General features: G+C 36.3%; 1 protein-coding gene and 1 pseudogene across 1 annotated transcript in view; one reads left to right on the top strand and one right to left on the bottom strand.

Annotated features, from left to right (window-relative positions):
- LOC137404761 (two pore channel protein 2-like) overlaps window positions 1-25102 on the bottom strand; it is a 272314-nt pseudogene that overhangs the window by 193223 nt on the left and 53989 nt on the right.
- LOC137404036 (baculoviral IAP repeat-containing protein 7-B-like) overlaps window positions 1-25102 on the top strand; it is a 98318-nt gene that overhangs the window by 70514 nt on the left and 2702 nt on the right. Inside the window, exons 2-6 of the mRNA XM_068090189.1 lie at window positions 19712-19865; window positions 21529-21816; window positions 22088-22180; window positions 23796-24033; window positions 24150-24286. Of these exons, the coding sequence (XP_067946290.1) occupies window positions 19730-19865; window positions 21529-21816; window positions 22088-22180; window positions 23796-24033; window positions 24150-24286 (892 nt within the window). The 5' untranslated portion in view covers window positions 19712-19729. The remainder of the gene's footprint in view (window positions 1-19711; window positions 19866-21528; window positions 21817-22087; window positions 22181-23795; window positions 24034-24149; window positions 24287-25102) is intronic.

The following is a 25102-nucleotide window of genomic DNA, read 5'->3' as shown; positions in this document are numbered from 1 at the left end:
CAAGAAAAATAAGTTCCTATAGCTAATCACAGTGAATATATATGCCTAACCAATCACAGTGGAGGTATACTGATTTAACCAAACACAGTGAAGATATACTACTCTAGCTAAGCATAATTAAAATACATGTATATGACTAACCAATCACAGCGAAGATATACTGATGTAACCAATCACAGTGAAGATAGACTACTGTAGCTAATCACAATGAATACATATATGACTGTAAGCAATCGCAGTGAAGATATCCTGATGTAACCAATCACAGCGAAGATTTGCTGCTCTCCTATGTATTTTCCTCGAACATAGAAGTCATAGGCACCTGATATGTCAGTGTCTAAATATTGAAGGCATTGTATTCTCTCAGATACTTGTACTTATTAGTATGCTGAACTGAGTGCACAATGAAATGCTAAAAATATATCCCACTCATATAATCATATGCTTGATAGAAATTTGGCTTTGATAGCAAAAAGCATTAGTTTCATAAAAGCATGTTAAAAGCTCTATAGCCAAATATAACAAATTTACATGCTTAGTTGTTTGTGTAGTACATTGTATTGGTCTAACACCTCCCTGCTAGTTTAAGGTTGTCTTTGGTACTTCAGCTATTTTTTTTTCCTCTTTGAGCGTCTGGGATTCTCTTTGTTGTAGTCATTGCCATCAGATAATGTAGGGTTTCTGGTTTAAATGTAGGGAAAATTATAGATCCTGTTGGAAAACCGCTGTTTCCTGTTACAATAAATATTAGTCGGCTCACTGACAACATGGAAACCCAAACTGATGTTGTTTGCGTGTTTGCACTGAAGTTCTATCCATCTACATGTAGTTCCGTCTAATAGTATATCCAACTACTATTAGACGGTACTACATGTTCTACTATATTTAATTCTACTATCCAACTAAACCTTTTCCAGTATCTATGAATGTATATACTCTTGACCATAGGGCTCGTTAGCTATAGTTTGAATGTATATATATACTCCAGACCATGATGGGGCTCGTTAGCTATAGTTAGGCTATAGTTGCGGTGTAGTATACTTTTAATTTTGTTAAAGAGATATAATAATAAATGTTGTTGCTTCTTCACTCATCATTCCCACTTTCATTCCCACAACCCTGAGCTTCGGAGTCCCTGGTGTGTTGCAGGGAAGGTGCATTAGTTTATAATCATTGTCAACACAACATGTAGTAAATAATTAGTAATAATTTTCCTAAATGTAGTAGTTTGGATTCTACTACTGTTTACAGTTGGGGTTTAGATGGTTATGTTACTGGTTGTAGATCTGACTGACTGCCATTTGAAGTGATAGCTATGTCAAAATGTGGCTCTGTATTTTCTGTTGATGAATGTCTAGAGCAGAGCTGATCCAGATGTCTCTTCCAGGTTGGTCTTCTGAGATGAACTTATACTTACACAGTTCTGCTGCCAAATACCTTGACTACAACAGCTGCTACCCATTCAGGTTGTTGGTCTTTTCTTGACCATAGTATAGAGCCTAGCAAGGTGTTCCAACTGTGAAATGATGTACGGTTTTGGTAGATTGTTTACCTTGCATATGTTTGCTCTGTGCCATGTGAGCTGGAGATGTTGGTTGCAATTTTGGTCCTGATCTATCTGCCATTCAACAATTCACTTGGTGAGTATCCATACGACAACATCGAGACATCCATACAAGACATCCATACAGTGTCCTTCTATACTGCATCAAAAGCTCTTGTACTGCTTTCTTTGCAGAAATATCAGACTTCTTCACTGCTTGTTTGAAGGATTGTATCAGCCTTCTGCAGCTTCATTAGTGGCTGGATGGTATGGTGCTCTAGTAAGATGGATGATTCTTCTGTTCTTGCATCATTCTTTGAATTATGCAGATGTAAATGCTGGTCGATTATCGGTTATGATACCGTACTACATGTATGTGGATATCCGAAATGAGCAAAGTCCATCTCTAGTAACTCTGTAGTAGCTTTAGTTGATACTGAGGTTGTAGCATGTATACATTGATACTTAGTGTAGGCATCCACTAATACCAAACAGTTTGTTTCCATGAAGTTTGGGTTAATATCAATGACGGTGTCATAGATTCTGCTGTTGCATTGCTTTCTACAAATAAAACTATAGTAATCGTCCCATACAGGTTTTTTGGCACGATTTTTAACGTGATTACAATATAAGTACAGAAATGCTATTTTGTAGAAGTGGGATGGGCTATTCTACAAACTTCATTTGCAAGAAGCAATCGGTAAACATGCAGCGCATAATGTGTTCAGACTGAATCAGATTGAAGTGAATTGATGGCAGCTATCAAACTGATAAAAGTACATTTGAGAGTAACTGCGTGCACACACAAAATGACAGGGTCTGTATGTATAGTAAGCATAGCTACATTAGATATTTACTATGTAGTATCCAACAAACAGATACATTTAGGTTAACATTTAATTACATAGGTTTGTATAATGATTACAATGATGTACTATGTCTTATTTTACCTCGTGACTGTGGAGTAGATGCCGATGTACCATGAGAACACACATTTATCTGCCCATCACCGGTTGTGGATGTTACTGGGATACTATATATGAAAAATATTAAAGTTATTTGACAAACAGATACAAACAGTTGCAACACAAAATAATATGATATTACTAAAAACAAGTTAAAAATGAAATTTAATATGTTATTTTTCAACTTATTCTTTTCCACACTTGTATAAAGTTGACTTTGCGTTTCACTGATTACATTAGACCTGCATGAAGCTGGTATGTCATCACCTATCCAGTTTGCTAGGGGAGGCGTATACCACATTTTCTGCTTTCTAAAGAGGTCAAAGGTAATAATAATCTTATTATAATTAGTTCTGAGCAATTCAGTTTCCCACATTTGAACTTACAGTGAGAAACGTGTAATCCTTTATGGTTCCTTATAATAAGTTCAATAACTATAATTTCAATAAGCTACAGTGTGATATTTTATTTTTTATGTATGTAGTACCAAACCAAAGATTTACCAGATCATGCTCATTATCACTTATATATGTGTGCGCTTCAATTTTATTTTGTTATAATAAGATATACTAATAACATATTATATTGATTTTAGAAATCCTTTCAACAAATTAGGCAATTGTTTTGAATTTCAGATGAATTTGGTTGAATATTATTTTGGTTACCTACAGTCGAATGTAGGTAAGCATAATGTTAACCTGATATACAGTTTAAGTTAAAACATTTCAACTTACAATACTTACCTTATACTACTGTATTGTATACCTTATACAATAACTTACCTTACAATACTTATTGGTATACTTACAATTCCTCAAAGTTAGGTGGTGGGTCAAAATTGCATGTCTGATGGTGCAATGGGCTTACATCTGGGCATGTTAACCTGTTGAAGAGAAAATATAAATTTGGCTAATGGCTACAATAATTATAAGTACTAGACGGTTGAGTTTAATGGAAATAGAAATTCATACACAAGAACTTAAAATGAGTAGTGCAAAAACTTTAAATGAATAATAATAATATTAACAATTTACCGTAATTCTTCATTTGTACGACTTGATCGTGCTGAACTGCATAAGTGCTTCAGTTTGCTTTTTACTACCGATCCAGATGTTTCTTCACCAGCAGTCTGAAAAAGCAAAGATATTGGGCAATAAATTCAGTTTGTCAGATAAACCTAAAAAAGCTCGATCTATCAGGCAATTTCCCTGATGATTTTTGTATGTGCGTACATGAATATAAAATACTTGCCATAAACATAATAATTATATAATTCGCTTTGCTCTGATTTCTGCCTCTTGTTGGTTAATTGACATTTTCACAGTTTTGTAAGTGAATAAATCACAATAAATAACCATTAGTTCAAGTGCATGTTAATATGTTAACATACACTTAGCAAAGATTAGCAAGGTTGATATCAGTTAATCGATTTACAGTCTAGGTACTTACAGGTAAGTATATAATAGTGTAATAATATAATATATATTACAATATTATATTAATAATAATGTAATATATAATAGTCTGGTCTATATTTTGTCTTTTAAAGCATACTCTGTGATTTAAAATTTACAAATGGCAACTCCATGAACTTTTGTAAAGTGATAACGAATCTACGTTTTATTTTACCAATGATGGTCGTAGATAGCAAAACCAAGTTTTTTTCCAGCACTTGTAAGAATTGAATTTTTGACACTATTTACTTTTTGCTGTAATAAGTTTTTTTGACATGTATACCAGATGTATCTGACAATGAAAAGTCATGCCTTTTATGACACAATGTTTTTAACGACATTTGGCTCGTGAAAATTTGTTTCCCTAATTTATGTTTATACATTTTTGATAACTTTATGGACATTTAAAACTTTTATTAATTTAGAAAGAATATGTACCTTAAGTTGATCTGTGTTACAAATGCAAGCAAGTATAAGTACACCTATTACAGGTAATGACACGTCAGTAACACTTACCACACATTATTGCAACCAAACAATTGCAAACACCACACTATTGCAAACAAAGTCTACTTCTCTATTTCCTTTCACAACTTATCTCAATTTTTATCTCAAATTCTGTAAGCTATCATTGGAATACATTATTTTTACAGTGTTTATGTTAATGGTAAATCAGCATATTAAGTCTCAGAGATTTTCTGCTCAAGGCTACAGTCATGACTACCTTACAGCCTCAATGTTGCACCCACATGACATGTGGGTGCGACATGACATAGCATGCAACATGACATAACATCCCATACATTGTATAAGATGTTTTAATTTACAATGTATACACACTAAAATATATTTGTATATATATTTATGTGGTGATAATATAATCTTGTACTGTGAAGTCAAATGACACGTATATAATAGTTAAGGTTGTGACCATTACAAAAAACTATTACAGTAGATTGATAAGTCCTTATAGATGACAAGATGTAAAATAAGTTGCAATAACGTTGCAGCAGTGCAGTAGTGAGCATTTCACAACCATGCAGTGTATATGCATTTGGTACTTCTACTATCACAGCATACATGGAGTACAGCTGCTGGTATTTCCTTATGTTCCGTAAGTAATATTGATGCAAGGGAGAATCGCCTACTGCACTTTGTGCAGCTGTAGATGCAATAAGGTTGTTGCTAGTACACATTGACTCAACACTATTTTAATAAGCTACAACCCTAATAGTCGTATTAACTAGCAACTACCAAAATCAGAAGATATGGCAGTACTGTAACTGCAATCGGCTTGTTTGTACTTGGAGTTATGCTCTCTTAAAAAAATAACATTTTCCGCGAAAATATTTGAATACTTCGACCAATAGTCTTCAATTTCAACAAATAGTCTATGAATTCGACAAATAGTCTTAAATTTCGACTAATTGTCAACTAATTCGACAAATAGCCTGTTGGTACAAACAGGCTATTTGTTTTGGTTTTCGGCCAATAGTTTTCCGACTAAATCTCTATTTCCCTTCAAACAACACTGCGTAATAACGTGGAGCGTGAATTCGTACATGTAGTACTGTACAACGTTACTGAGCTTTAGAGAAACTAAAGGTAACTACCTTAAAACGCTATTTATTACAGTTTTTTAAACTTTATTATAATCTAGGATTTACGTTGGTTTTATTAGTAATAGGAATAGTTTCCAAAATGTAACTACGATATTGTCGTGTGACATTTAAATAAGAATGCGATCATGTATTTCTGTTTCACTATTGCCCAAACTCCCAGACACCGTCATCACGTAACTTCTAGCTATTCAAACGAGCTAGCAATAACCTACTAAAGGAAAAAATAACGCAAGTAACTTTACCATGAAAATAGTAGAAAATCAGTACATGTATTTATAAATAATAAAATGAATGTTATATAAACAAGCCATAAACCGTAGCCACATCATCTCCTCATCTGCAAGATCAAGCAAGGCCACGTCTAGCCGCAGTATTCACAAACATGGAATTGTTAAATCGATGCACGTAAAAATCTGCACGATAAGGCACTGTTGCAAGACAAGGCACGGATTTTGGTCACGAACTGGCCTCTCATTCATGAGATTGTCACCTTCGGCGTCATTTTGTACAACTCGTAGCTCAACTATGTTGAGAAGCAATCATTCTAGATCTTTTGCATGCATATTTCTGTCAGTTCGTTTCTTACTATCGACACTCATTGTTGCTCGATAAATGCTCAGCACTAATGTGTCTATTTTTTCCATCAATTTCTATTGCTGTGTTGGACACTTTCAGTCACTTTTTTGCTAATTTGGCGTACATCCGGGATTCACGGATTTGACATACACTGTCTCGACTACAGTATATGGGCTCTTACTTACATCTCTGCTATTTTCATTAGCAGGTGACACTTGGCAAGCGCACATCATATCCATGCAACAATGTGGTTACATTGTTGCATACAATGTGGTTGCCCTCTCTCCTAGACAACCCGTAGTAGCTGCCGAGATATAATTTCGGTGTTTCGTTTTTCAGCTGCATGAACATGACAAATCTGCTGGAACTTCAGTGTATAGGCTAAGATATGGTACACCATGATAGGGAGTAATGTCTATGCTGCAAGTCTATGCCACATCTTGGCAACATCCAACGACCCTTTTTCCCAATTAATAGGAGCTGGGTCAATCCTTCGGCTTGTTTCACAATCCTTCACTACATTTTAATGATATTCACGTCAATGTCCACGCCATAGTACTGCTTTGCCAAATACAGTGTATGATCAATACTCAAGTGATTTAGTTAGTGTATCTGTGTCACACGCTTGTTGCAGTCTGGTGTAGCTGCCACCATGCCAGCTTTATAAATAGTGGCAGCTACACCATCGTGTAGCTGCCACCATTTATATAGTCAAGCTCAGATAACTCACCCTTGGATAGCTCGAACACATGGTTAACTCAAACAGATTTGTTTGGTCCGTTCCCACGCAATGATAAATCTCTTTAGATAACTCGACCTCAACTTGGTTAACTCGACAGTTGTTATTGCTTTAGAATATCACTTTATTCCAAGCCATAGAAATAAACCTCAACTTTTAGTAGTTCTTAGACGTCGTTATTACCATCATCGGCAAAATATTTTTGTTATTAACTTTTCTAAAGGTTTGCTAAAAATCAAAGTTTTTACCAAACATCCGCTTAGGGATAGCCCTTCGGAAGCAAGGATAAGTGAGGTAACCTTCAAATAAACTTAAAGAAAAATCGGCAAACTTGATCTTGGTTTAAATGCTCAAAAGAAAAAGATGCCTTTTCTTCTGAGGTTTTCAACAGCGATCAAGTTTTGCCAATTTTAATCTGAAAACGTCCTGGCAATAACATCACCTAAAACTATAAACCAATCTCAAGTGATAGAAAAGTCTATACTTTCTGATAAAAGATTTTTAAACTTTGCAATAGAAGCCTTTTCATTTGCAATAAGTCATCTATGCATTTGATTTATATATTGTTTGTATATGTACATTTATCTACTAGTATATACATAGAGTTAGGACAGTGCTCTGATAACTTGAACACTCTGATAACTCAAACACTTTCGCTTAGTCCGGTGAAGTTTGAGTTATCCGAGTTTGCCTGTATATATAATTACTAACCGTGCTACCCGGTGTTGCCCCGGGTATTAAAAGTCAGTTTATAAACAATGAGAGTTGCCTGCCACTTGCTATTAGGCTAGTACATTGTGAATTGATAATTTGAGTATGCTTACTAATAAGCGCTACCCCTTTCCATGACGTTAGGTCATCACACTTCATAGTAACGGAAAGCGGTAGCGTATTTGCTCCCATATAGCTACTACAGATGATTAATAGTAGTCACCTGTAGTCGTTATATGGGAGCAAACTAAAACGACTACAGCTATTAGTAGTCGCTATAGCGACTACTATAGCTACTACTGTAGTAGTCGCCTAGCGAACTATCAATATATAGCCTAGTGAATCTATCAATCTCGTGTGGCTAAATCGGTAAGGTGTCAGACTGGTGAATGGGAGTGTCCGAGGTCTTCCGTGGTATGGATTCTTTATTCCAAGATTTTTATAGCTATAGATGGACAAATACAACAATGACAGATACACACACCAACCTTGAGAAATATGTATATAGACATATATAAGCTAATATATATTATACTAGCTGTGCCACCCGGCGTTGCCCGTGTAATAGAAGAGTATTTGAACAGAAAATTGATTTGTATTTAACATATTACAACATTTGCCATTCTAATTTTCAAACTACATATCATGAGAAAAGATTTTTGTCTTATAAACAACGAGAAGTAGTGAGAGTTTTACTATTGGGCAGTTTAATAATGTGAGCGAACAGCTTCTCGTGACGTTATGACCCGCGTCATACATAAAGCAGTTAGGTATTGCTATGATATAATGCCTTATATTGGCAAGTTAGAAATTCGACTTCCATAGTCCAGTGGGCTAGACGTAAGACTTATGAACGGCTTGCTCCGAGATCAAATCCTCTTCGGTACGGAATATTTAATTCAAGATTTTAAGATCTATAGCCGGATTTCCTTTCCGGATTAAGGCTAAATAATAATTGTGACATCACACTGAGAACCTGAACCAAGTGGTTTTTTTGGCAGGTCATACTTTTGACACCCTGTTTTTCATAGTTCTATTATTCTTTGTGTATTGAATATAGGCTCATTCGAAAGCCAAGACTCTGATGTATTGAAATATATAATAAAAAAATTATGTAATTTATGTGCTTCAAGAAGTATTTTGGACCTAAGTATATGCCACACTATGCTTCTTCGTCTTTTTTTCTTAGGGCTAATTTGTTTCGCCCCATGATATCAACAATAATTTATCTCGAACTTCAAATTTGGCGATTCGTGTACTGATTATATACATTAGTAAAAGATATACGTTGCTCGCTATGGCGAGTTCAATGTTATCCATTGTGGTAACTTATCTTGGAACTTCTACTTTCAGTTTTTCATAAGGTTTAAACTCTATATCACGGCAAGGCCAATTCTTTTCACACGAACAATTGTATTATCTCCATAGGAAGAGTCTCGACATTCTCTCTCCGTTCGGTCAGACAAATACATTATGATATCTGATTTTCACATTTGTACCAGCATTGAGAGGTACCAGTCTCGTCGTATTCAAAGTTTTGGTGGATAGCTTCTGATGGAACAGCAACCTTTTTTATACACACACACTTCTATGCAAGAATTGTTATCATTAATGTAACATATTCAGGGTTTTTCTTGTGTTTTTTCAGTTCATATTAATTGTATCATTACGTAATCATATTTTATTGTAATCATAGCAAAACAGACTTAATTTAGCTATTACTTGCTAGTTATTTCACATTTACATCTAAACCCTTAGATGTAGTTGTTTTATTTATTTTTTTATTTGACCTGCACAAAACATTTTCCTCATAATGTGAAGTTTGAAAGTTACAGTTGTTTGACAAAGTTTGAAAACCTTTACAGTTGTTTTTATTTTTTTAATTTATTTAAACTGCGCAAAACATTTTTCTCATGATATGAAGTTTAAAAGTTGGAATGGCAAATGTTGTTATAACAATAACACCAAAGAAGAAGGTCATGCAATCATGGGCCAAGAAGATTGACAGTAGCTAGTCTTGTCCACTGTCGTATATGAGACATTGCCCTAATTCACCTACTGGTCTTGTCTCTGGGCAGTTAGCTTAAATCTAACAATAAAGGTTTTACTAGATGGTAGGCCTGCATCTTGCGATACTATGTTATGTACTGGGACAATTATACAGCCTTATTTGAGAAGAATTTTCAAATAGCTAGAAACACTACTGCAAGGTCAAACATGACCTAATAGGTCATTGTCTTTCAATATTTGTTGGAGCAAATCTTCTTATTAAACTATTACCTTAGGACACTTATGTATTCGCGGCATCTAACTTTCGCGTTGTCGTGGAGCCATCCTCTCGCAAAAATTTTATGAGCGAAACCAAACAGTCATAACAAATGAGCGAAAACGTGAAATTAAATAGCTTTGTTCGTGAAATTAAATATCTTTGTTCATTGATATCCTCAATAAAATCGTCATATTAGAAATGCAGGTAATTTTCGTGTGTGGTTGGTGTAATAAATTTAATATAATTTTGAATCAGCAACACCCATGTTCCACTTATTTTCTAGTTACTAGTAGATTAGCAATATACAATAAATCATGCAAGTTCGTATTGGTTATGGGCTGAGATCAACCACTAATTGGTGTCATTGGAGGCCGGCTGTCAGTGTTGGGCTTGGGGCATTATTCGTTGCCCGGCTGTTTGGCGGTCACGTGCTGGCAGCCCTTGTGCTGCCTGGACGCGATTGGCCGACTGGAGTGGGTGCCGTGATCTGTCAGCCAATGAGTCCGGTCCGCACCGTCAATTTTATTGGCGCGTTCACCTTGGCGCGCTCTGTCAATACCGGTTAGTAGGTTTGAAATATCACTAGAAATCAGTCGGTACAAATTCTACATTTACAATTTTACCTACTTTTCTAAATGTTGCTGCAATTTAAACCTGTAAGAGAAGAGAGAATTAAAGGTATGGATTTTATAGCAATATATTATATCAACAGTTGTGTACCTTTTATTACTCATTATTACATATTTTTACCCCATTCAATCTAAAGCATTATTGTGTAGTTGTTACTAGTTAGATGGTAGGAGATTATTTATTCTGCACGTGAACACTGATAATAAAGAAGTAGCCATTACCGTTGTAACGAGCGCAACTGTCTATATTTATTTGACGTCCTTTAACACAAAACCCGGAGGTACACAACTCCTAGTACTATACAATGCAGTGTAACATAACACGAATATAGCACATCTCCTTTCCTAAGTATGTTTGAAGCAATGAGTAAAACAGATAATGCCTTTGAAATGAGTAAAACCAAACATGAGTAACAAAGTGATATGACTAACATGACTAGCAAGGGAAATGCACTGAGTACTGTAAGCAACTAGCTACAAAATGAATAACATATTTGAAGCTATAATCTGACTGACTGGCGATGCCTAGCATTCTTCAATCAGTCGACGTGGCAGTCTGATTGTACGACGAAGTCTCGAAGTCGTAGGCGTGCTATCCATACTTTGGGCACAACTTGACAGAAAACTGCGTGAATCCGGATTGTCAGGTATTGAATTGTCAGTATTGGGCGGAGAGTCACTAAGTGCTGTTCGGTTTCGGCGAATCTCGCTACCTGCAGATACTATGTACGTGCGGTTAGGTAACACTTCTTTCACTTGTCCATATCGTTGTAAATCACGTACAAATATGGGGCTACCTTTTCGTAGGGTAGGCAGCTCTTCAACCTTTTGTGATCGGTCATGTCGCTCTTTCATTTTCACCTTGTATTCCTCATTGACAGACTGGAACGCTTTGTGATCTACCTGGCTGGTTGTGTGATAGTGAATTTGAGCAACCTGTGTACGAAGACTACGGTTCATTAGCAACTCAGCGGGCGATCTTCCTCCATGTATCGGCAATGTACGATAAGCTAGAAGTCCTAGGTACAAATCTCCAGATTTCTGAAGTATGGACTTTATAGTCTTAACCATTCGTTCTGCAGCACCGTTGGCTCTGGGATACATAGGCGATGAAGTCACACTTTGAAACTTGTATGTTTTTGCAAAGTCTCTAAAATCTTGTGAAGAATATTGTGGTCCATTATCAGACAGAACCATTTCGGGTACTCCGTGCCTGGCAAAAATGCTTTTCATCTGGTTGATTACACTTTTGCTGCTTTCATTGGGTAGTAGGGCTACCTCTGGGTATCGAGAGTAGTAGTCAGTCACGAGTAGATAAGGCTTTCTATTGTGATAAAATAAGTCGGTGCCTACTATCTGCCATGGTCGGCTAGGAGTGGCTGTAGGTAGTAAAGGTTCTTTAGTGACAGGAGCGGTCTCTTTACATACCCTGCAGTTTTTAATCATTTCCTCTATCTCTCGTGCCATGTTTGGCCACCAAACGCATCAACGTGCTCTCTCGGTACATTTATTTAATCCTAAATGCCCTTCATGCAGGTTGGCTAAAGTTTCCAGACGTTCTGTTTGTGGAATAATTATGCGGTTTTGATAAATCAACAAATCATTGCACAGCGTAATATACCCTCTGCTTTCAAAGTATGGTTTGATTATGGAATCGATACTGGACAAATAGTGTGGCCACCCAGAGTTTACATACTTCTTGACCTGGCACATCACTTCGTCCGCTTCTTGAGACAGCCTAAGCTTTTTGACATGCATATCTGTGCTTGGCATGAGCATAGCTTGACGAGAATACGTGTCTACTTCTTCTACAAATAGAGTATCATTCTCTGTGGGAATGGCGCACGGGTATCTCGATACTGCATCAGCAGAAACATTCTCCTTACCGAGAATATGTTTTATCTGGTATTTGAAACGTATTAGTCTTAGCCTGAATCGTTGTATTCGAGCTGGCAGTTTACTGATTTCCTGATCTCCAAGCAGTGACACTAAAGGTTTGTGGTCGGTCTCTATAGTAAGGTCAAGTATACCAATGATATATCGAGCAAACCATTCTGCGGCCCAAGTAACTCCCAATGCCTCCTTCTCTATTACGGCATATTTACGCTCAGTTTCGGACAGAGATCGGCTTGCGGCAGCTACTAGTCGACGGGTGCCATCTGACTGTTTCTGACTCAAGACAGCTCCTAACCTGTAGTCGGACGCATCCGTTAACAAATATGTCTCTTTATTTGGGTCATACGGGACAAGAATCGGTGTAGATTTAAACTCCTCTTTGAGACGATCAAACGCTTTTTGCTGGGAATCACTCCATATCCAACAACTCTTTTTGCACAAGAGCTCTCGGAGCGGTTGGCTGATATGCGCTACAGCAGAACTAAACTTGCCATATTGGTTGACTATGCCTAAAAAGCTCCTAACATCACGTAGACACGTTGGTGTCGGAAAGTCAAGCTATGCAGATATTCTTTCACCTGCGTGAATACCACTAGCGTCAATGCGATACCCTAAATACTCTACTGATGTTTTCTTTAGAGCACACTTGGCATGATTTAACGTCAGACCAGCGTCGTGCATGCGGCGTAGCACTTGCGATAAATGGGAGTTATGCTCTCTCTCGTCCTTACCCATCACTAATACATCATTCATATGTACTACGACACCCACAATGCCTTCTAATATTTTTGTCATTTCTCTGCAGAATATCTCTGGAGCTGATTTTAATCCAAATGGCAATTTACGGTAGTAGAAATGTCCAAATGGTGTCAAGAAAGTGGTGAGATGTTGGGATTTGGCAGACAATGGTATTTGCCAAAATCCGCAGTTGGCATCTAGTTTTGAAAATATGTGACCACCATTAAGTTTTGACAGACTGTCCTCGACGGTTGCCATGGGAAAAACTTCACGTCGTACGTACTTATTTAGCTGTGTAAAGTCTGTACAGATACGAACACTGTCCTGTTTAGGTACAACGACCATTGGTGCACACCATTCTGTAGGCTGTTTCGCTTCTACAATAACGCCTAAAGATTTCATACGCTCTAACTCTAACTTAGTTTTGTCAAGTAATGGAAAGGGTACGGCTCGTGGCACGAATATACTGTACGGTTTGGCATCGTCAGTCAGTCTGATCTCACATTCAGTCTTTACAGCTCCTAGACCCTGAAAAAGTCTTTTATCAACAAAATTATTAACACCATTTGCAAAATCTTCAACATTATCAACATTACAGGCAAGCAAACCAAGACCTTGACATGCAAATTTGCTCAATAGGTTTACATCTTGATTACGCACAACGTAAATTGTTTCTGATATAGATTTGTTACCATGTGTAAGAATTGCATCAGTTTGACCAATACAAGGTATTTCTAAGTTACCAGGACCTCTTAGTCTCTTAGTATTGGGCTGCAATGGAGCGGATATAGCATTTGGTCCACACACAGTTGCTGCAGCACCAGAATCTAGTTTAAATGTTGCTGTATTGGTATGTCCCTGTATGTCAATGGCTAGTTAGGCCATCCATGGTTTACTACCATTTCTATCGCTGTTCTTGATTTCTCCAGTAAACAGCTCGACTTCAGTCACAGATTTTCCAGAGAAGCACATTTGCTTCCAATGGCCTCTCTTGCCACATGCAGTACAAGTAGATCTCAATGCTGGGCAGGAGTCTCTGGAATGTGGGGCTTTTCCAAAGCGTTTACATCGGTCTTTAGGGATAGATGAGGCAACCCTATTATTTGCAGAAGTGTTGTCAAAGCTATTGGCGTGTCCTTGGGTTGTCGGCCTGTGTCTAATATTACCAGTATTCGATGATTTGTGTCCTTTTAAGTAAGAGTTTCGGTTTGAGCTAGATGTGTCATTCTTTCGGCTATGTTGTGGCTGTCGTGAACTGAATCTGTTGGCATGTACATCTACAGCTGATCCCCTGACTACTGACTGTGCTTGTTTAGCTGATTCAAAGCGTCTAGCTATCATCACTGCGTCATCTAGCGTCAGATCTGCATCGGCTTGTAGTTTTTCACTCAACTTGTCTTCAGTAACGCCCACTACTAATCTGTCACGTATTAGCTCTTCCCGTAGATCTCTATAGCCACAAAACTCGGCTTGGCGATATAGATTGTGAATAAACACATCTATAGAATCACTACCTTGTGTCAGTTTGTTGAATTTAGCTCTCTCAACAATGAGATTTCTCCTAACTCCGAAGTATTCATTGAATGCATCGATCACAGAATCGTAGTCAGTTTCTTCTATTCCACGGCTAAGCACTACATCCTCTGCTTGCTCCCCTAACGTATAAATAAGAGTGTTAATCTGTTCACGCTGAGGTCTAGTATCCAAACCGCTCGCTTCTCTATACCTCCTCCATCTACTATACCATCTCGCCCAACCGGCAGGTTCGGCAAAGTCAAATTTGTCAGGTGGGTACAGCTTGGGTGCAGAATAATGCACTCTTAATGGCTCCACCGTTTGTTCATCGGCATCACCGGCTTCCCCCTCTTCGTCAGACATGATACAAACACCGCTGCCACCATGTGTAGTTGTTACTAGTTAGATGGTAGGAGATTATTTATTCTGCACGTGAACACTGATAATAAAGAAGTAGCCATTACCATTGTAACGACTGCAACTGTCTATATTTATTTGACGTCCTTTAACACAAAACCCGGAGATACACAACTCCTAGTATTATACAATGCAGTGTAACATAACACGAATATAGCACAATTATGTAATCACAATGTATTACGCTATTTTAGATTTCACGGTGTCAATCAATAAACAGCAGTGAAAATTTATAACCTCTCCAAGCTGCGAATTTGCAGTAGCTTACAACAATCTTTGAACAATCTATTAGATCGTAAACTGAACCTCCATTTCTTAAAAGCATGACGAAATTTGCTATAGTTGGGCTCATTGGGCAATTTCTGCTAAACTCATTATAGCTAATACACAGGCTGAGCGGCATGGCAAAGCAAATTAAGATAACAAGTTTTTTTGGAAAGGCCAAGACAAATGAGGTAGAAATGATATTAGTTTAGTCACTGAGTTTGTGACTGATGAGGATGAAAGTCTGGTAGGGAAGTCATAAAATTGAATAATTATTGTAGTGTTGAATTTTATTACCAACAAAAACAATAACAACCCTCACCAAATCCGACCATGTTGCGCTATTATGTCGTGGTCCAACCGCATGCTATAACTACTTGCGATCTAATATTAGTACCACATCAGTCACGGCAGCAGGGTCCTAGACGTCATTGATAGTCCGACAAACAAATGGCAGCAAGCGATCAAATTGCATTATCGATCTTGCCTACACATTTATTCCTGCGGTTCACAAATACAAACTAGTCCCAAATTGAAAATTCTTTCCTTACCAGTAAACTGGACCTGGAGAATTTACTTATGTTTGTTCCACGGCATTTATTTTCACATCACCATATTTTCGCACTCATCAGAGCTGCGAATTTAAGTAGCAGCGAAATCTTACTCTGTATGCTACTTACGAAACTAAATACTAGCGAAATATATGTGTCCTAGGGTACATTGTACTAATTGGGCGTTCAACAGCCTGAAAAGCAACAATAAATGCTTCAGGCACTGCACAAAAACAAAATCAATAAATAACACAATTTAAAATTAAATTGACAAAGTGATTATTAATCAAGACCAGCTTGAAATTTCATGTCAAATTTTGAACTTATTTTTACTTAATTTGCTAAGTAATATAAATAAAAATAATTTACTATATGTAGTAAATTATATATATAGTATATATATATATTTGTAATTATATATATACTATGTATAAACTATATATATGGTATATATACTATATATAGTAAATTATATATAAAGTATATAAATAATTATATCTATGCTATATATGTAGTAAATTATATATATAATATATTAATAATTATATATAATTATTATAATATATTAATGTTAATTATATATATTCTATATATATAAACTATATATATAGTATACATGTACATACTATATATATAGTTTATATATACTATATATAATTATATATATACTATATAGATATACTCTATAGATATATAGTATATATACAGTATACATATATAGTATATACATATATAGTATATATATAATATATGCATATATAGTATATACAGTCATACCTCTACATATGAGGATAACATATGAGAAACTCGAGATACGAGGTGACTTTTTAGCAAGACTTCCTTGAGAACCGAATCATATTTGAGATATGAGTGTACAAGTCGATACATGATGGCGACTACTGTATGGCCAATTATGCGAGAGGCCGCTTTCGAGAACAGCATCACTCGATTTTTTTCCTTGAATCAGTTTGAAAAAAGTTTTTGACAGGTTGGCTAAACCTTTTTAACTCGACAAAAGCGCATAACTGGAAACATATTAAAAAATGACATAATTGAATTAAGTTTAGTAAAAAATTAAAACTTAGATTCAAGTGTGTGTTTAGTAAGTTTAGTTCATAGTTTCGATTACGTAGAATCAACAATGTGTAGTGTTCCAAACGCGTTGCTCTCAAGTCTCTCGGAACTCCGTTATCAATGAATTCCATTATCCATTGTCTCGAAGGTAAAAACTCAATTCGATAGTGTACATGGTGATGTTACATTTATTGCAAATCATGACAACTAAATAGGTATTGTTACTTCGTTAGTGTAGGTACTGGGTTTATAACAATTAAACACTTTTTCCTTCATAATATCCTATTGATGTTGTTTTTTCATAATATAACAACTGATTAATTTTTACTTAACTGTCTTATCTATCTGCGAGCAAATCTACATGCAAGCTTAGTCCCAGAGTGCATTGATCCCGTATGTCGAGGTATGATTGTGTGTGTGTATATTAGAGCTGCACAACGATTATAGAAATTAATCGTGATTAATAACTGGTCTGAACCAGTTAATCTTCGAATTAATCTAGCAAAAAACTGCATATCCAAAAACAAATAATACAGTTACATATAAATTAATTATATTTGAGACAATTATTGTTAACAGGAGTACATGTTATGTACAATGCACGTAAGTTACAATGTATTAAATTATTATGAGTATGAAAATAGTCCATGAAAGTCTATAATAAAGCCAGCCAAAAGTTAAGGTAGCGCAGTTTATTCACATTATCCGAATGAAGAGATGCCTTCTTCCTACATACAATATTGCCAGCTTTAAAGAATAGCCGCTCACAGGGGACAGTAGTGCCGGGGTAGTCAGTAGTAGCATTTATTGTTTGCGACAGCTGGTGATGAATTCTGAGCGATATGATGAGAATCAATTAAATGATATCTTAAACCATAACTGCCACGAACAACTTTTATCGTATTTACTAGGTAAATCAGACATGCTGATTCCGATTTTGTAATCAAAATAAAGATTAGGCTACTAACTTTCAGAGTAATAAAGGATTTTTTATAGCGTTTTAATATCGGTCTCGAAAACAACACGATCGGCATAACAAGCTCCGCCCATAAATACTTGACGTAACCTAGCTTTTTAAGAACAGAAGTTACGTAGAGATGTTTAGACCGATTTAGAATAATAGAGATGGGTGTTTTAAAATTTATTAATATCTAAATCCAGCTTTAAAAATAATATCAGTCTTTTCTGAAAGGTAGATAAGCTATTTAGCATCGCATATTTAAAAAGCGCGATAACAACGCTAGCTCGTGATAAAACCGCGCTTTTTGAGCTCATTTTTCTCGGCGTCCAGCCCATTTAAACGTCATGTAACAAGCTGCGAGCAATTTTAAATAGTTTATATCCCTTTCATAAAAAACTGAAATTATTTTACAGGCTGGATTTAGATAATAATGGGTTTAAGACACCCATCTCTATTATTCTAAATCGGACTAAACTTTCCTAACTTCCGTTTCTGAAAAAGCTAGGTTTCGTCACATATTTATGGGCGGAGCTTGTAATGCCGATTGTGTTGTTTTCGAAACGGATATTGAAACGCTTTAAAAAAGCCTAAATGACTTTGAAGGTTAGTAGACTAATCTTTATTTTGAGTACAAAATCGGAATCAGCGTGTCTGTTTTACCTAGTAATCACAATAAAAGTTGTTCGTGACAGTTATGGTTTAATGATGATGTGATGTGGTGGTAGGCAAATTCTTTCTGGCATATATTGCACTTCACTTTCCTGTTTATGCTTCCAACAATGTCAGAAAATGCGTCAGCTAGTACGGAGGGGGATCCGTTAGGAGCAGCACTCTGAGGCAGTTCCGTTAGAAGTTTTACGAGGTTTCATGGTACATTGTATATCACTATATCACTCACGCTTTTTGAATGGATACTTATTGAATATACATGTATTATGTGTTTAGGTCAAACGATTAATAGTTTCTCTGCGTGACACGACAGTGCTTTGGCTAAGACAACAAATACGTTTAATTACAACAATTTTTAAGACGTTTTAAAAATTGAACACATTTTAAGACAACAATTATTGCCGTGGTGAGTGATATACAATGTACCGTAAAACCTCTAATTGAACTGCCTCGGAGTGCTGCTCTTAACGAATCCCGTACAGAGGACATTTTTCTGCTTTTATGTTCCAATAAAGTGTTAATATTATATTACTACTATTCTAAAGCTGAAATACGACTATGACTTTTATGATAGGCTGCCTGGTCCAATCTTTTACCAGCTGATGTTCAGAAAACTCGGAGTCATATTCGCTCGAACTTGAAGCCATTTTTAAATTTTATAGTTTGTGAATAAAACGCGTTGAATCAGTAAATTCCCTGATGGCGAGAATCTCCAAGATCACAGACAGCGCGTTTTACAACCGATAACATTTATTATCACTTATATAAACATTTCGTGCTGATGATTGGCTAAAGAAGGAATCGTATATTTATCGCTCACGGACTCTACATGTATATATGTTCACACATCAGGAATAAAGCACCCGCTTGAATCTGAGCGTTTCAAAAATTGATCTTTAAACGCTTATATATCTCTGGACAGGGCTAGTCTGCAAAGTCTGCAACTGTAGATAAAAAATGACATCAATTTGTAGCTGATGTTCTAGCCTTATATTGGTTTTAATTTCATTTGATCGACTTCTTTGACGCAATCACATCTTTGATGTAAACATTCATGAACAAAACTTCTAAATTACTTGAAAATGCTTTCAATAAATATGCATTTATTGCTACTTTAGCCAACCCAAATCATCCAGATGCCTGAAAGAAACTTTGATGCATTGGATGGAGACCGTCGTAAGCAAGCTGTCGAGTATGTACCTGGATATGACTGGATACCAGGAAGGTTTGGCCCACCACCTGGTATTCCAAAAGATAGGAAGGAGCAGTTTGGTTAGTAGATTCTAAGAATAAATTAGCTTGGATCATTTTTGTGAAAATTGGAAGGATTTTGTTTGAAAATTACAGCAAAAACAAGAGAGCATTTCATATGTCATTCTCCCTTTCTCTACTTGAAGTGTCATGTGCTTTCATGAGTTTCGCCATCTTTCGACACCTATAAATTAAGATCGTAATCTTCGTTTTACAATAATCTAACCAATTAAGTCTGTTAGGATAAACCTTTTCATCAGTTATCAAAAGACTACTAAAAACTAAACTTGATTTCACGTGTCAATTATTTTGTTTGGGTCATAATTATTTTCATAGAGTCAAGAAACAGTTCAAGTGTTTCCATAGAGTGAATGTCTGTGAAACACAGCGCGTATATTTCTTTGGTTCTGTTCTAACAGGTTGATGTTTACCAGAGGTAATTTAAATGTTGTCGCCCTTCTCTTTCTAGAATTCCAACTTGTTTATTTTATTTGCACTAACAATCTAGTCGTCTGTACACTGATTTTAAAATAGCTTATGATATTGCAAGAAGCTTTGTTGTGGTAAATCCGGTTATATACATTCCACCACCAATTTATCATTCATCATAAATTATGGTAATTCAGACCTTTAAAAGGTTTATAAAGGATTTTTGCCAGTCGGAACGTAAACTCACCATCTGCCAGCAAATGGATTATTCTTTAAAGGATTATGTGAACCTTGAAATTGTGTTATGCTAGACTTGTGTATGTTGCCCCATCAAGCTCACCAGTTCCCAGTCTCTATGTACATAATTGTCATTTGTATAATAACTAGCTGAATATTCGACATCTCAAGTTGTTTAAATGGAAAATAATTAGCAAGTAATGGCTAGATAGTCTGTTCTACAACAATGATTGTGATTGTGTGTATAAAAAGGCTGCTGTAGAAGCTAGCCATCAAAATTTGGAATGCAGCAATGCTGGTACAGATGTAAAATTAAGTATCGTAATTAAATAAATCACTGACACACGCAGAGGTAAACAATGTTCTTTGTCTGGCCGAGCGGAGAGAGAATGTGAATCATGCATGCTGAGCGTTTGCATAATGAACTCAACACTCGTCTGTTGATGAAAAGAACTTCTGCCTGGTAATGTACTATATCCATATAACATGCAATAACATGCATACAAACGACAATGTTTTAAATGAAATTGATCAAATATAGTTATAAAAAATATTAGTTTTAATCGGAAGAAATAACATGAAAACTGTAAATAAAGAAAATAGGCAAAGTTTTATTCGTAGTTTTTTCAATGATTGTGGTACGCAAGATGTTTAGCGCGTAAGCCCGCTAAGAGAAGCGTACGTTTTAAAAACAGCTTTTTTAAAAGCAGATGCCGCTCACAGAATGCCGCTTGAGTTGCTAACAACTTGCATCGTTGAAATGTTAGGAAAAAGGAAGCACCTCTAAGCAATTGAGCAGGGTGCGTTCAGATGCACGGATATACAGCCACGCGCACTTTGATTAGTGGCTGCAATAAGTATGGGCGCCACGCCACAGCCGGGCAACATTTATATGTATAGGTTATAAATTTATTCTATTTATAGATTATTCTATCGTGGTTTTTGTTTTGTTCTATAAGTATTAGCAGTTTGTAATGAACATGAACTCGCAAGCCCTTCTTGTTCTCTTTCAATGTAGATCGCATGTCAGACAAGGAATTTTTGTACGCTTTCCTAAAACTAAGTCAGGAAGAGAAAGAGTCTCTCATGGTCTCAGAGAGGGAAAGGCAGCGAACCTTTGCTGCTCACTGGCCAATAGAAACAATAGTCAAGGCTAATGACTGTGCTAAGGAGGGGTTTTACTACACCGGTGTAGCGGACAGAGTGCAGTGCGCCTTTTGTGGTGGAATCGTCAGGAACTGGGAGAGAGGAGATGTGCCCAAGTATCAGCATAGAAACTTCTTCAACTACTGCAAGATGGTTCAAAGTGAGTTGCGCGTGACGAATATTGTATTTCTCCTATTAACAACTTGGAATAGTTTATTAAGATGACCCTAATTTATAGATTCGCGGAGTGGTTGTTTTGGTATTTATTAATAGAACATCTTCTTACTAGTTTGTTAAATCCTACATACAATCTTAAAAAGAACACAAAGATGCATTATTATACAGGTCATGATAGACGTTTTCATCACAAGTACATTTTGCTATCTGTTATTCTATAGTTGTAATATTGCATGTTGATTATCATGTTGTAGACAAGCCATGTCAGAATATCCCTATAAGTAACTGTGGACTTCCTAAAGACCTCATGACAAGTCAACTGAGTAGCTCTGTCAGGAGTGATCAAGGTGAGTGTTTGTTGACCAACAGTTATGTTATAGTCCATTGCCTTGGCATAACATAAAAGTGATGGTTGTTGTTGCAAATGAGTTATTTCTTTGTAACATTAGTTAGCCTTTGGACCTCTCATTATGTGTAATGCTTCATTATAAAACTGATGTTTACTGGCATGGTGAGCAGAGGTTGTTGGCATAGTGCAACATGTTTTTCTTTCAAACATCGACATCACTTAAAATTGCTGTTTCACATCTGGTACTAGATAGTCTCTTACAAAGAAGGCATATTATAGTTTCATACTCAAAACACTGTCAAGACTGTATCTTGTTTCAAACATTTTCAGCTAACGAGGGGTTAATGAATGCTTAATTCTTGTATCTGCTAAACTAAGCTTACTGCCAGTGCACTGGCAAACCATAGAACTACTCTATTCATACGATGATTTTAAAGAAGTTTTGGAACTCGGTTACGTTTAGTACTTCTGCCTAGCGGTTATTTTTGCGATGACGCCATTCTGCATATCTTGTGACAAACTTGAATAGTTTTGTAAAGAAATGTGATGCATTGGCAATGGTGTTAGCTCAAAGCCCAGGCAATGATTTTAAAAATGTTTTGGAACTCAACTACGTTTAGTATTTATGCATAGCGGCTAGTTTTTAATTTGATGCAGTAGTTATTCTCCCTTGTGATTAAAAATAGAACTAATTATTCACGGAATTTAATAGTTCGCGGAATTGACTGTTCGCGAAATTGCGAATTTTTATAACCATCGAATATTTTCCTCCTGTAGGGTATTCTCTTTCTCTTGCAGTCAGTTGTTTCGGCAATGGTTTAGGCTTCATCACTGACTTTCACACAGCTATATTTTCTGCCTCCTCTTGCTGTCTATTTGGGTTTAGTTCCCTCAACTTCTTGTTACACTTACCTACATCAGTGTATCTCAGCATGGGTCTGACCTAATTCCTCTTTCCTTTATGGAGTCGCAAATATAATAATTGTCTTGGTAATCGGTCTTGACTCATCCCGTGCACGTGTCCCAGCTATCTTAGGCCTTTTCTATCAGAACATCTGCCATCGATAGGAGGCCAGCACGTTTTATGATTTAGATGTTCTTGATCTTATATTTCCCGATGATATTCATTATGCTGTGTAGTTGTCTCATCATGACTGGGTGCAGTGTCTTCACTTGTGTTTAGTGTACATTGACAAGGTCTCAGTTTCATGTTATAGGTCTGTTATGATTACAGCTTTGAGTACCTTATCTCAGAAAATACTTAACTCGGATGGTTACATGCTTGTTTGTCCACAAACAGTTTTGAAGTTTTCCAAAGAAAACCAGTTCCAATTCTTTGATTAAGTTCTTTAACATTTTTGGCATGACTGGTTACAGTACTACCAAGTATTTGGAAACTGTTTAGGGTGTGAGCGTCTTATCGTCTATCAGGATATGTGTAGGATCAGGTGGTTGATGGAGCAACTTTATAGGTTGATGCAGACATTTCCTCATATACATAACTTTTTAATTGATATATCCAATTACTCTGGGAACAATCTACGACTTGTGAAACACACCATTAAACATCATGTGACACCAGCTGTAGCTGTAATACTGCTTTATTGTACCAGCCACTCTTGGTGACCTGAATATCAACACGATCAGACCCAAGGATCCGCCTATAAGTGTCTACAGTAAGAGGATGGATACATACCGACGATACCCTAGCGGTAATCCAATAGCTGCAGACAAGCTTTGTGAAGCTGGCTTTCTGTATGAAGGCATCGGAGACAAAGTGAAGTGTTTTTGGTGTGATGGAGCTCTTGAGATGTGGAGCAGGGGAGATGATCCTTGGATTGAACATGCAAAGTATGTGTTTAAACCTTCCATTACTCGCTTGAGAATAGTCATTACAATTTTAACTAACTCTTGTTACAAAATAATCTTTATTACAGTACATTGTAGTACGTTTCTTTGCTTTCAAGGTGGTACCCAGGCTGCACCTTTGTTCAGCAAACGAAAAGTTATGATTTCATCAGAGCTGCCCGGTCACAGATGACTCCCGATAATATCGCTACTGCAGAAACTCTGCTTTACAACAAGGGAGATGTTTCCTTTCTTGGTGAGTTGTGTATCAGTTTATTTCAGCTTCTCGTCCTTCTTCAACATTTATAGATATGATCTTGATCAATATTCATAGATCTGGTAACAAATAGTTATATCATTCTGATTAATATATCAGTTGTATTAATATATAAAAACAGAAGTTTTTATATATTAATACAACAGGTATTACAAGTAATATTACAGGTAAACTTCTATTTGGGTGCCATGTCACTGTATTTGTCAACCATTCTCTTACTATTAGAGGAGACGTTTAAATAGAGGTGCTTTAGGTTTCGACTAGCTCGTCAGAAGTTTGGGAAGATAAATTCAATCCTTTTACGACCCAAGGGATTTTGTATTTTGCACTCTCCTTCTGACAGAGCGACATTAATGCTGTCGGCTGTAGCATTTTTGCTAAAAGGTTTTTCAGAGATGTCAAAGTGTTAGACCGAGTTAAGCAAGGAACTGCTTTGACTAAGACATATTAGACGGATACAGTTATTACTTATGTCAAAGGTATAACTTTTAAAGTTTCAAGGAGAAATCCGTAAAGCATTGGAGTTAGAAAACGAGCATTAATACACCGTAACAATGGCTGCTATTACATTCCTGAAATGTATTATCATCGTTCATCTAAACTGTAAACCACCTTCATGGTTTATGATGGTGGTTTACACCATCATTGATTTATCGTTGATTTATCGATGGTTCATAATCTTCAGATTAGGCTTTAAATGGACATCATCACATTTGTCCACATTATGGACAAATCTGAAAACCGTGGATCAGATTTAGACCTAAGTTAATGACTTCGAGTGGGATTGTAGTTCTG

This window comes from Watersipora subatra, chromosome 9 (assembly GCF_963576615.1).
Source record: "Watersipora subatra chromosome 9, tzWatSuba1.1, whole genome shotgun sequence".
Lineage (NCBI taxonomy): Eukaryota > Metazoa > Bryozoa > Gymnolaemata > Cheilostomatida > Watersiporidae > Watersipora > Watersipora subatra.
This window is presented reverse-complemented; position numbering and strand designations above follow the sequence as displayed.